We start from the raw sequence: 14,526 nt of genomic DNA on the forward strand, positions 1-14,526 counted from the left end.
CTGGCGGTCGGGGCAATAGCACAGATAGAAGGCTAGAACAAACTTGCAATGGAACCTTGTATTTCATTTCCCCCACAGATCAAGCCACAGATAATCTAGCACACCGTGATATGTAAAGCCCAACTGCAGGTCTACCATTATTCAGAATGAAGAAGATATGTAAGAATATTGCTAGGCATTTTTGAAAATGCAAATATTTTACATGAACCGTGCCAAAAGACTGCTCTGTTCAGGCATCCGACACCGCGGATACAGCTCTTTCCCAACTATTACTTACATTGGGATAATATTCCATTACTAATAAATATTCCATCCGCCCTTCTGTAGTGATTCTCTCATCCCCTACAATGAAGCGGGCAATGTTGTCGTGCTCCATCAGCGGGATCCTGTAGATGTTCCTCTCATTGATAAAATTCTGGCGATTTGTGAAGGAGAAGACTTTTACAGCCACAGGACGCTCATCTAAGGAGCCTTTGTACACTGCTCCGTATCGCCCTCGACCAATCAGCTGAAAAGAAACATATCAAATAATCACTGGCTGCACTTCAAGGCAATGCGGAATATACATTTTGGCCACAACCGAAGGCAGTGTTAAGTGGATTTGGTTTCAGTGAGCTTAAACATGCATATGCCAGCTCTGAACCTTCAGTGGCCAAAGTCCAAAGAGCCGTGCATGCAAAGCAAAAGGTGCAAATGGCATTCACAGGAAGGTGGCTGATTCTTACATTGCAAGAACTCTGCTCTGAATCTTCAGGAAATGACATGTTGCTTTGTAAAGAGACAAACAAACAAAAGAAAAACAACCAAAGGAACCATCCCATGCCCTTGGCAAACTTGTGAAATATACTAACATCTGCTCTTTCTAGTTGCATGCTGCAAACATAAGCTAGCTTCTCCCTTTCAAAATATTCACCAGCATGCCTGCTGATGAACGAAGAGCTCAACAGTCAGTTGCACTGGGGCTTCATGGCCATCTGGTGGTAAGCAGATCACATGATTTACAATGTGAAGTACAGAGATCCAAAACTTCAAAAGGTGTATTTACCTCCAGCATCTTCAGATTGTCCAGGTCTAATGAGGGTTCTGATGTTGCTGCTTCCATCATGTTCATACTGTGCAGCCCCTGCTTTCGGTCCCCTGAGAAAGAAGAGCCCAACATTCCTAGTTAGTATTACACATCAAAATGGCCAGGTTGAAGCCTATCAACCATTTAGTACAAGGATTCTCGTCAGCGGCGAAGCTCCCAGGGGGCGGGGCCCTGTGACACACCGGCGCACGAATTTGGGTCACGTGGGGTGGCACAAAATCCCCCGACCCCTCCCCCTTTCCCCCGCCCCCTCGCGGCGCCCCCCCCCCCCCACTTGCTTTAGAAAACCGAGCAGGCTGGAGAACAGGCCTTCCTGTTCTGGTGGGAACTACATTTCCCAGGGATGAGAATGAAAACTTTGTTAATATCTTTAGAAACGCGTTGAAACTTACCTGCAAACATCCTGTATCCAAAGAAAAGAGCGATCACCAAAACAGCCAGTACAGATACTGATGCCAGAGCTATGACAATTGTTTCATCTCGGTGATATGAATGAGATGAATCTGAAAGAAAGAAAGAAAGCAGGCTGTGATCATCTCTTCAACTGCACAGGTTTTTCAGAAGGAATCTGATACCCACTGTGGAACAAATGGGGTGAAGCGTTATTGTAGCTATTTTTATTATGTGCTTCTAATGTATTTTTAATCTTAAAATCTATCACTTTAATTACAGGTAAAAATCTAACTACTTGCCTTACCTGTCCTACAAGTGGTCCTTTTTTGCCATTAATTTTTTATTCATTTCCAAATAACATAACACTACAAACTTACATATTAACGTTACACTTATTACTCAACATATTAAATCAGTATATTACATGCTACATCCATCATTTCATAATCTTCCACTAGTCCTTAACTGATCTTAAAAATCTGTGAATCGAACATTATTTTAAGTAGTATAGTTAATTAATGGCCCAGTGTATTTTACACTCCTCTGAAACTGGTCGGTGGGACCAGACCCAAGATCATCTTGTTTGGGCAAAACTTCAGAGTAATTGTGATCCAGTTCAAATATCTAGCACATAACATAGCCAAAGACACACAACACAAGAAACAGCAATGAAAACCATAACTGTTGAGTTATTTAATAAAAGGTGGGTCGAAGCAGACACAACTCAGCCAAAGGAACAAGCCCGGCACACAGCTTTTCACCTTTGCCGGGATGCTTGCTAACTTTAAAAAAGCAAAGCAAAACACTCTGCTCGCTCACAGTACATAGAAGGGGCAACCTGAAGCAGGTCCACACAGAAGAAACACCCATATTATCCCCAGGGCAGTGTTCTTAAGATCGCCCTGTTAGTCCGACCTACTTTTAAAAAGCTAAATGCAGTGGATTTTTGAGAATATTTTCAAGTAGTTTAAAATATTAGCCAATTCTAACAACATGATTCAGAAATGATACAAGCATTCCTGATTATCAGCTCCCAGCTTTCTTGCACTTGTAGGGAATATTTTGGGGAAGTATTTCCGCATGGTTCAAAAAGAGGGCAAATTTTCTCCTCTCCGGCACGCACAGGGGTGCCAGAGAAAGATCCCCAGTTCACTTCTGCCCCAGCCTAAGTTAGGTTTTCTAGCGAATGCAACCTCCATCTGTGAATCCCCACACAACCCGTCACTCACAAGAAGAGGCATATTTAATTCCTCCCCTCCTAACTCGAAATAAGGTCTTTCTTTCACACACACAGTCTGCATCTTCCATCTTCCTCACACAGTTGACTTTAGAACTGTTGAGCACTGAGCTATTTCCTTTTCGCCCAACTGTGAAAGAAGAAAGGGCGACTGAGGCGGAAGCACATCTTATTGCCTCCCCATCCCGCACTAGGTATAGGCAGTGGTGGGATCCAAAAATTTTAGTAATAGGTTCCCATGGTGGTGGGATTCAAATAGTGGCGTAGCGCCAATGGGGCTGGGTGGGGCATGAAAGGGGCGTGGCCGGGCATTCCAGGGGTGGGGCATTGCTGGGCTGTGGCAAAGACGCAGCCGCTGCGCCAGTCCTTGGGCGGGAAACGAATGCATGCAGGTGCAGGCTGCCACGCACGCCGGTGCACCTCCTGCTAGACCGGTTCAAGTTCTGCACGCTACTGCTGAGGAGCAGAGGAGGGGCGTAACTAAGGCAAAAATCACGTGGCAAAATCACCAATTAGTAACCCCCTCTCGGCACACACAAATAATTAGTAACCTACTCTCAGAAACCTGTGAGAACCTGCTGGATCCCACCTCTGGGTATAGGACACAGCTAGCTGTTAGGATGGTGTAGTGGTGGGCTCTAATCTGGAGAACCCGGTTTGATTCCCCACTCCTCCACATGAGTGGCAAACTCCTATCTGGTGAACCAGGTTTGCTTCTCTGCTCCTACACATGAAGCCTGATGGGTGTGACCTTGGGCTAGTCACAATTTGTTCAGAACTCTCTCAGCCCCACCTACCTCACCTACCTCACATGGTAGTTGTGGGGAGACCAAGGGAAAAGGAGTTTGTAAGCTGCCTTAAAAGGACAGAAAGGCGGGGAATAAATTCAAACTCTTCTTTTGGGTTCTTTACAGTGCACAGCTCTCACAATATCCATCAATTATATGCAGGAGGACACGATCACCCGTTTATTCAGGGAATTCTCCCCATGCTCTGTGACTGCAACTTCTATTCCTCAGGGAATTCTCCCCATGCTCTGTGACTACAACTTCTATTCCTCAGGGAAGCAACCCAAGGAGCCAAGGTCAGTAACTGAGGCGGACCAAAGGGAACAGGGAAAGCCTGGCACTGAAGAGGTACCCACTGACAAGGTACCAGAAGCAGCAAAGGCTACACGGACAGAACCTGCAAAGGAAACCTTTTCACCAGCCCCCAAAATGGTCTCCAAGCCCCCACCAGGCAGGACTCAAACCTTGGCCTGAAGCTCTCCAGGGCCCACTCCTGTTCTACAGGAATGGCAGCATAAGAAGGCCCAGGCTAAGGAGGCACAAGAAGATGAAATGCCAGACCGGCTGCATACCATCCAATTGAGGCAATAGAACAGAGCACCAATGACGGGGCTTCCTCGCAGTATCCTGGCCACAGAGCAGCCTCAGGAGTGAACCACCTGTCTGTAGGGCAACTGGGACCAACATCCTCCTGGCCTATTTAGGTTGAGGCTTAGAAAGACAATCTTGCTGGATCAGCCAATTCCGCAGGCAGAATCCCTGTGTTCCAAGCTCTGGCTCTATGCCGCGGCTCCAAGTCTCCAGCCTCAAGCTCCAGTCCATGTCCCAAGAATTGCCCACCCAGGCTTGAGAAACCTATTTTGGAAGGATCTAGACTGCAGAGTGCCCCAAAAGAAGGGACCAGTCATGGACTCTCTTCTGACTAGGTCACAGGGGTCTGCAACCTGTGGCTCTCCAGATGTTCATGGACTACAATGCCCATCAGCCCCTGCCAGCATGGTCAATTGGTTGCAGGTTGCAGGTTGCAGACCCCTGGACTAGGATAAACAACTCCTTCTTCGCCTCTCCTTCAAATGCGCTTTGCTAGCTTTTACTACAGACTTTCTAACCTGCTTCTGCCACCTTCCCCTTAGTAACAGACACCGGCAATATATATTCTGGCGTCCTTCCGTTCTTATCAGCCCCTCGTGGACGTACTTCAGCAACAACTGCAAATCTAATCTAATCAGGCTGCAGCCCTCTAACCCAATTCTCTAAACACGTAATTGTTTAATTATTCATATTTTCATTTAAAGAAGTTTAGGCTGCATTAGGCTACTTCAGGAATGAAGTCAGCATCTAACTGGCCTTTGCGTAACACACAATCTTCTATCTGATCAAGAGGGTTTGACTCCCGAAAGCTGATGGCCTCTGAGCTTTTAGAGGACTCTAATCTACATGTTTTACTGAAGACCAACAAAACTACCCTCTAAGAACAAACATCTTACAATTAGCTTCTCTACAAACAATGCATCCAGATTCAAAAGATCTATTATTATTACACTGGTATTATGAGATCCAATATTAATGAGAATCTCAAAGGGGAAAAAATAGAATACCTCCTAAGCTCTAAGAATGGTTTCTGGAAATCCGATTTCTGATTTGAAGAAGATGAAATGAAGTTTAAACTTATCCCTAATCCTGTCATTGTCTAACATTCAGAAGCATAAGCTGATTTTCTGGGTATGGCTGATTTCCCCCCCCCCCCCCACTGTGATGACTTCATGTTCAATATACAGCTAATCAACTAGCTTCAGAAAATTATAGAGGCCCTACCAGCCTTAATAACTGCTAGAGGCCCTGAGTTTAGAAGGTTTAATTCTAACTAATTTATGCTACAAAATGCCATACGTTTTGCTAACTGTGGGTTAAGAGGCTCACAAAGGCGTAAGTACTCAAGCTAAAGTCCCTAATCCAAATTTTTTCCTTCCAGTTTAGATATTCTCTAAAGCAGCCATGTTGAGAAATCTTTATTATTCAGAAGCTCCCTCTGTAGATCAAAGGATTATTCTGACTTTAATTAAATGGAAGCAGTTTCATTGTACTTGCAGCATGTCCTAGATTGCTAGTCACGATTATTAGTTTAAACACATATTCAAAAGATAGCAAGATGTAGCATTGTCATGGGTAGCAAGAGGATTGTTTTGTTCTTCCGCAGTTGTTACACCAACCCGGCAATTATTCAACGGCAGCCATTTTAGGCAGCTCTTCCCTCTGCAACAGGGATAGCTACTCGGTGATAGTAATGGGTTGTACGGAATCCACTTCACCATCTGAACCGTGGCAGAGACAGACCATCTAACACATCATGAATCTTGATTTTCTGTTACCTTGATCACTGTATTATACACTCACACTCTATTAACTTCTCCCTTTCATGGTTTTAATGGGAATATACATTTAAGTTCTGGCGCTCTCCTGACAAGCTGTATTCCTGTAGGCAAATTTCTTTCTTCTCACGCACTATCCTGTTTCCCTTTTGAGTCATTTCTATGTTCATCAGAAGCCCTGAAGAGCCACTAGCAAAGATTAACATCTCTTTGACTGTGGTTATATGAAATTACAATCTTAAAGTGAACATCACCCACCCCCAACTTTGACAATATTGTAGGCCACTCAAAGGTAGATAAAGAAGCATCTGTCTCTGAAAGAGCAGAACAAGGAGGACCAGCGGGAGGGAATAAGATGGAAGAATCTCTCACTCTACAGTACTACAAACACAAACCAATAGTGGGTGTGGTGAATCAAGGCTTTACTAGTGATAGCATTACCATAAAGCAGAATGACAGATTCCTGGGTTTACTGATCTAGAATTCTATCAAGAGTCAATTGTGGAGAGGGGGAAATTCCCAGATGCTATTCCCTTCTGACCCACTGTTTTTTTGTCTCACATGGAAGTGAGGGCCAAAGGTCCTCATCATTCTAAAATGTACTTTCATGCAATAATCATACCTTTTTCCTGCATACACAGAATTTTGCAATTGTACTGATAGTGTTCTAGACATTCATTTCCTTCTGATGTTTCAAGGAGCAATTAAATTAATTACAGCCGTCTACAAGGGTAAGCTTGAACTATTGAGAAATGTTTCCAAAATGTCAAGAAGTGAGTTAATCAGCTGGCTGAATTGCTAATGCTGCTTGTTTTATACTTATTCTATATTGTTTTTTACCTAATTTGTTCTACTCACTGTTCTACAGGTAAAAGAGCTCAGCATGTGTCTGTGAACGGGTAGATCAGGTGGCAAAACCCAAGTCTGCACCTGCCTATCTCTAAACTCCTATCCATCCCCCCTTGTTGAAGCACCTGTAGATGAGAAGCAGCAATAGCTGGACAACAATCTGTTGTACTGTGCACTGGATACTTCCACATTGTTGGATGTTTGAAAGGCTGCAGAGTAAAGCAGCCAAGTACCATCATCTTGCCAACTGTAAGTTACATATACAGCTTCACATAAGTTCCTACAACGCTGAGAAAGGCCCTGCAGGCAGCTGTCAAATGTCAACCCAAAATGTTTGATGAAGCCTGGGAAAGCAGGGTGCATCTTCAGTTTGCTTACAAACAACATGTGTAGGAGAAGTGCTACCAAGTCGCAGCCGACTTATGGCAATTTATGATAGCTTCCATGCCTCTTAGTACGACTTCCGACTTCCCTAATTTCGTGATGTTAATTTAATGTCATGTATCCTCTTAGAACAGGGATTCTAGGATGACAGTTTGTTTCCCATCCAGTTGCTTGAATTTATTTCAATCCCATCATACATTTATATTCTGACTGCGGTTCAGCTTTATCTTTTTCCATCTTCCCCTGATGTCAAGTAGAACTAGCGGCAAGTGCATGCCTCCACCTTAGCATCACAAAAACTCACTTTTCTTATCCATAAAATCATGCATTTATTAGATTTGTATTCTTGTCTTGACCCCATACAGTTTTCAAGGCAAGAGGCTAACAGAGGTGGTTTGCTGTTGCCTGACTCGGCATAGTAATCCCAAACTAACTGACCGACCCTGCTTAGGTTCTGAGATTTCTTAAGATTGGGCTAGCCCTGGCCAGTCAAGTCAGGGCAAACTATACATACTCAATCTTAGATCAGCTGGGCAAGAAAGTGGTGTGAGAAGAACTGAAAGATGAAAACCAGGAGGCAACCCTTGGTTTTGAGAGAGTTTTTGTTACGGTGGAGTGGAAGAAAAAAACAAAACCAGGATGACATTTGGTTGGACATTTTATTTCATTATTCTATAAGAGTGTGTCTGGGGGTGTATGTGAGGAAGACAGACCAAGGAGGATATTAAAATGCTGATAGCTCAGCTCAGCTCACAGGTTGACAAGAATACAAATCTAATAAATGCATGATTTTATGGATAAGAAAAGTGAGTTTTTGTGATGCTAAGGTGGAGGCATGCACTTGCTGCTAGTCCTACTTGACATCAGGGGAAGAAGGAAAAAGATAAAGCTGAGAGTATAATCGCAGTCAGAATATAAATGTATGATGGGATTGAAATAAATTCAAGCAACTGGATGGGAAACAAACTCTCATCCTAGAATCTCTGTTCTAAGAGGATACATGACGTTAAATTAACGTCACGAAATTAGGGAAGTCGGAAGTCCTACTACCGTGTTTCCCCGAATATAAGACCGTGTCTTATATTAAATTTTGCTCCCAAAGATGTGCTATGTCTTATTTTCAGGGGATGTCTTATTTTTTTCTGTGTTCTGTTCGTCGGGCATACTTCCAAACAAAAACTTTGCTATGTCTTACTTTCGGGGGATGCCTTATATTTTGCACTTCAGCAAAACCTCTACTATGTCTTATTTTTGGGGGATGTCTTATATTCGGGGAAACAGGGTAAGAGGCATGGAAGCTATCGTAAATTGCCTGGATAACCAAAATATCAAACCACAAATATCAAAATCACAAGTGTATGGAAAAAAAGACTTTCCTGGAATTGGTGTCTCTGTATGCAGGAACTGAATCGAATTTTTAATACAACATAAGTATCCTGACAAAAGAGGAGAGTTATCAGGCAGGATGCAATTGGGAGCCTCTGGAATGCCACTGAGATATTGAGCCAAAAGGGCTTGGAATATAGAAAACTTATTTCAGCAGAACAGGATGGCAAAGCAACTTAGTGGATACTTCCTCTCTTAATGGCACTAGATTACACAGAGGTTGTTGCAGGTCCTTTTAATAGAGACTCCATGAAACTTCCAATTGGTACGTACATTTATTAGATGATTGCATGATCAGATGATGATTGGGAGACCATCAAAAAAAGACTGGGGCTGCAGTGCAGAGGAAGGCAATGGCAAGCCACCTCTGAGCGTCTCTTTGCCTAGAAACCCCCATGAGTTTGGAACTTCATGGCATCACCATGAGTCATTTGCGACTCGACAGCACACTTTACAGAATCCTTTCTTAACCCGGCAATTGACATTCAGCCAAGCTTCCTCCAGCATGAGAACAGTCCCCATCTTACTGGAACTGGAGGCCTCCTTTTCAGAAACTTTTCAGCAAATCTGCAACTGCATCCTGCATCCAGTGATAGATTCAATATAGCACATGGTCTTTTAAATATTACCTAGAATGTGTACAGCACAGCATGTCTCATGTCTATGAAACCACAGGATGCAAGAACAGTTACGCAAGGTTATCCCACCTTAAAATCTCAGACTCGATTTGATGACACAGTCCATGACTCCTTATCATGGTTACTGCTCACATCTAGTATTTGTGCTTGCCCTTTCAGTCTGAAAGATAGGCCTCATAGGCCACTTCAACAGCCATATATTTTCCACAAAGAACAAATTACCATATCAGAAAACATGATGCCAGGCAATATCTAACACTGGAAGTAAACCAAAAGTACCAGTGGGATTTATTTGATTAGTGCAGTGTATGTGAAGATCCTTCTAGGCACACAACAAAGGTCAGACAGAACAAGCTGCCTTGGGAAGTTGCAGAAAGGGGCAGCATTGGATATAGACATTTACATGCTGAATACCAGTATCATACTGACTTATACCATAGAGTTTTTGCCCAAATGCAAGAGCCTCTCTGCGTCGTCAGTGACATGATGACATCACTTCTGGTGCATGCTGGAAGTGGTATCACTGCACTACCAGCCACGAAGACCTAGGCCTCCTTTTGCTGCCAGTAAGTTCCCCACTGGCTAGCTTTTTGGTGCTGGGGGTGCCTAGAGAGGGGATCCCCTGTTCCTGGGGCCTGGCAAACCTATAGATATTGAATGCAAGAGAAAAATTATGATAGGGTGTCTATTGCTTGGGACATGTGAACATCCTCCCCAACTGAGATTGAAACATCTGTGATCAGGTAGCCTGCTTTGGTTTAGAGAGTCTGATGTGGGTTGGGCTAGCATGAAGTCCAGTAGCACCTTAGAAACCAACATAAGCTTTCAAGGGGCAAAGCTCCCTTTGTCAGAGATGTGGGGTGTCCTCTATATGCTTTTGTGGACAGAGATGAGACAGCAGCAATCCCAAGAAAGAGAAACAAGCCATGCCTCTACTATCCCTTCAAGCAACTATTTTTACCCATAAACTCAACAAGTCTGTTGTAATTTTATTTCAATACATATTCCAGTCACTTTTTCAGTCCATCAGTACTGAAAGAGATGTACAAAAATAAAGTCTAGAGCAACTTGAAAACAAAGTATAAATTGAAAAAAAAACTATGAAAATAGCAGTAGATCTCATAGCTTTACACTATAAACATGATCATGTTATATATTTTTGGACATTCCCTGTTTCTAACTATTTATAGGCACAACTTAATTATAGGGGAGATAATTTTTGTGACCCAGGAAAGCCGCTACAACTGGGCCTTATAGGAATAACTTACTTTTTGCAACTCTGCAAAAATATGGTTAAACTGATTCCATTGCAGCTATTATATCATATTATATTTTACCCAACAGAGCCTCAACTAAATTATATCTTTTTGTTACTTACTGGTAGTCCCGAAAAGGTTTTCAGGTGAAGTCAAGCTGTTATAAACCAAGATGACTTCTCCCCATATTGCTTTGGTTGAAATACAATATACATAGAAAGCACTAACAACAAAATGGTTTCTTTCCAAATCATCAGAAAATTATTACACTGCCTTCTAAATGCACCTATGTTCAGGCATGACATATTTTCAATATGGCAATCACTGTCTTACAGCTGTCCCAAAGCTGTTCCAGAGATAGCTGCTCACTCTAAAGGACAGAGATACCACAATACTGTTTTGGTCCTAAGCAGCCTAATTACTTTGATAAAACTAGCTAGCCCAGGGGTCTGTAACCTGCAGCTCTCCAGATGTTCATGGACTACAATTCCCATCAGCCCCTGCTGGGAATTGTAGTCCATGAACATCTGGAGAGCCGCAGGTTGCAGACCCCTGAGATAGCCTATTTTAATTTGGAAGGCCCTGAATTTCATACAACACAACCTAATATTTTTATGTACTATGTTTTGTGATCAACATTAAAACAAAAAACCCTGAATGTCAAAATATGAAAAGGTACCAATTTTCAGGCTGTCAAATCATCACCCTATACTTATGACTCAGCTTTTTCGATGGCTAGATTATAGTTCCATTCTGGAGAACTTGGTAGAATTTCCCTTCAATTTAATAATGTAAGCTGATTTGAACTAACTTTAATTAAGTGTAGTTTATTACTAATCACATCAAGAAAAGTAGAGCCAACCTTGGTACAAGTTAAACAGAGCTGACAGGGGAAAAACCTGGCTAACTTATCAAACATAAATTCACATTACAAAATATCATCCAATTTCTTGCACTTTCAATCCAATGTGTTCCCTTAAGCAGGTGTTCCAAACGTGGCACCAGTGGGAACCTTTGTGCCCCCCCCCCACCTTTCCTGGCACCTGTTAAGTGGTTTTAGAAAGTGGGCAGGGCCCAGCAAGGATTTGATTGGCTAAGCAGATTTCTAAAAAGTGCTTTCAGCAGTTGCTACCACAGCACAAAGATCTTCAATGCGTGACTGAAGGTAGGCTGTGCGCATGTAAGAAAACAGTCTTAAACAATACATTTATCTTAAAAGACATCCTGATAAACAGAACTTCTGCCTATATGCTCAAGTGTTACTATTGGAGTTAAACATGTCCACACTTCCTGACATTTTGTCATTGGCTCCGTCTCCTGTGGAAGCCATTTTGTGTTTGGCTCTGTCTTTTGCGGCAGCCATTTTGTGGTTGTATCCACAACCCTGTGTCAAAATTCCAATTGCGCTCAGACTCAAAAAAGGATGAAAACCCTTGACAATGCATTAGTCATTGTGCCAACCTAGAAAATTCTACAGAAGTAACTACCCTACAATATTAGTCTCTATAGTCTGCAGGGCTCCATCTTACCCCCCCCCCCAATGCTGTTTAAAAGCTACATGAAACCACTGCGAGAGGTCACCAGGAGGTCTGGGCTGTGGTATCACCAATAGGCAGATGACATACAGCTCTACCTTTCTTTCCCACCTACTTCTGACAAGCCTGCTGATGTACTGAACTGGCACTTGAAGGCAGCAATGGCCTAATTGAGAATGAACAAGCTGAAACAAGCTAAATGAGAATGAACAATTCTGATAAGACAGAGGTGCTCTTGGTTAGTAGAAAGGCAGAACAGGGACTTCTGGTCTTGCCTATATTGGATGGGGTTATGCTATCCGTGAAAAGTCAGGTTCACAGAATGGAAGTTCTGCTTGTCATAATGGTCTTTGACCTAGCCACAGTGTTCCAAGTCTTAGTTATATGTATACTGGACTACTGCAATGCACTCTACTTGGGGCTACCCTTGAATAACGTTTGGAGGCTACAGCTAGTGCAGAACGCTGTAGCTAGACTGCTGGTTGGGGCCAGTTACTGTGATCATGAGATCCCAATATTATAGCAATTACACTGGCATCTGATACAATTCCCAGCTTACTTTAAGGTGTTCGATTTTGTCTGCCTCCGGTAAGCTTAACTTTAGCTTATGGAGAATATACTGAATGTAGTGGCCAAACTTGGATTATCAAAGGAATATCTAAGGAGGATTGGTTTCTTGCAGATAAATATTCAATAAAAAAAGATTGCTGGAAAGAAGTGTCCAAGTGGACATTGGATTTCTAGGTACTCTGAGAACTGCCTCTCTTTGTAAGCAGCATCCCCCCCCCCCACTCCATTTACCGTATATACTTGTGTATAAGCCAAGGCACCTAATTTTATTGCACAAACCTGGGGAAACTTATTGACTTGGGTATAAGCCGTGGTAAGCTGGGAGGCAGAGGGAGCTCCTTATTTGGGCAGTGACATCAGGGGGAGTCACTGCCCAAATAAGGAGCTCCCTCTGCCTCCTGGGGTTTGACGAAGTCCAGCCAGCCAGGGTGCCTCGGGGTTCCCCCTTCACCCTCGATGAGGGCAGCAACAAGCGGCTTCGGGGGGCAGGGAGGTTGTCCCGGCCCCACCCCCAGCCTCCTTGTGATTAATAGAAAATGGTGACTCGCGTATAAGCTGAGGGGGCTTTTCTCAGCCTTTAAACAGGGCTGAAAAACTCAGCTTATACGCGAGTATATACGGTAACTCTCCCAGCCTATTTTACTGATTTGTCAAACTGTGAGTATAGAAAGGCTTTTACTAACGCATGTTTGGATATTTCAACTGGCAGTGGTAAGAGGTCATTATAATGAGACCCCATATAATGAGTCTGCTCTTCTAACCATAAGTCCATTAAGAATCTGGCTCATGTGATTCTTTGGTGTCCAAGACTTTCAATAGACTGTGAAAGATGTCAGGGTCAAGTAACCTTTAATGGCATGTAACAAAAACGTCACACAATATGATAAAACTTCAGAATAAAACACACTTCACAGTATTACCCAGCTATTAAGTTAACATTTGAATAGGAACATTTCAGTAATTCATTCTAAACTAGAAGAATTGGCAAGAATTTGCGTGGCTTCTTCATGTGCAAGAACATTTAGTTTCATAACCATCTAAGAAGTTTGCTACTATTTCTGTCGCTATCTGGTTTCTGTCACTCAGCAAGAATTTGGCCAACTGGTCACCTTTTAGATGCGCACTATTTATTTTAACAAGATTATGTCTTAGAGGAATAAGTTGGTGCTGATATTCGTTACAATCTGTAGGTAAATGGATCAGTGTGTCTGGAACACTGCATCCATGTAGGCCAGGGGTCTGCAACCTGCGGCTCTCCAGATGTTCATGGACTACAATTCCCATCAGTCCCTACCAGCATGGCCAATCGACCATGCTGGCAGGGGCTGATGGGATTTTTTAGTCCATGAACATCTGGAAAGCCACAGGTTGCAGACCCCTGAATTGTAGGCAAAGTCTCTCACTTGCAAATATTTGCCACATGTCACATTTGATGGAAAGATATTAAAATGGGCCAACATAAATGCTCGGTGGGCAGAAAAAGTATTCAGGGAGGTGAAACATGGCATTAAAGTTTTATAAGAGGTGGATATAGAGTATTTTTGCAATGAGCATGTTTTAGGAGTGGGAAGCTCGAAGGATTGCCTCTCCTGGTTGTCTTTCTCTATTATCAATCTCAGTGTGTCCCCTTCCTCAGATCCAGCTATCATTTCAATGTCAAGAAAAAAAACTAGTCTCTCACTTTCAACCGTTAAGAGGCACTTTTATTCACAATGACATTTGATTAGTTTGAGTTCTGTTGCCTATCAGCAGTTTTAAATGACTGATTTTAAACTACTGGTTTTAGTTTATTTTATTGTCTTTATTTAAACTACTGGTTTTAATGAATTTTATTTACATTGTAACCATCTTAAGTTCCTAAAGATAGAAAGGTGGCTAATAAAGGGTCTAAATACATACATACATATCCTAAAATGATGATTTACAGCTTAGCAGCTATGGCACTATTCTCTGGGACTCATTTGCTTCTCAGTTCTTGGAGGATAAAATCCAAAGTATCTTGAACAGACCAAAAAAACCCCCAACAACTCCACA

The 14,526-nt window shown here is 42.6% G+C and overlaps 1 protein-coding gene across 1 annotated transcript in view; it reads right to left on the bottom strand.

Annotated features, from left to right (window-relative positions):
• The window catches only part of BMPR2 (bone morphogenetic protein receptor type 2), a 118,602-nt gene that overhangs the window by 17,563 nt on the left and 86,513 nt on the right, over positions 1 to 14,526 (bottom strand). Inside the window, exons 5-7 of the mRNA XM_048483326.1 lie at positions 1,480 to 1,590; positions 1,046 to 1,137; positions 278 to 508 (exon numbers count right to left, since the gene is read on the bottom strand). Coding sequence (XP_048339283.1) covers positions 278 to 508; positions 1,046 to 1,137; positions 1,480 to 1,590 — 434 coding nt within the window. The remainder of the gene's footprint in view (positions 1 to 277; positions 509 to 1,045; positions 1,138 to 1,479; positions 1,591 to 14,526) is intronic.

Source organism: Sphaerodactylus townsendi, linkage group LG02 (genome assembly GCF_021028975.2).
Source record: "Sphaerodactylus townsendi isolate TG3544 linkage group LG02, MPM_Stown_v2.3, whole genome shotgun sequence".
NCBI classification, from domain to species: Eukaryota; Metazoa; Chordata; class Lepidosauria; order Squamata; family Sphaerodactylidae; genus Sphaerodactylus; species Sphaerodactylus townsendi.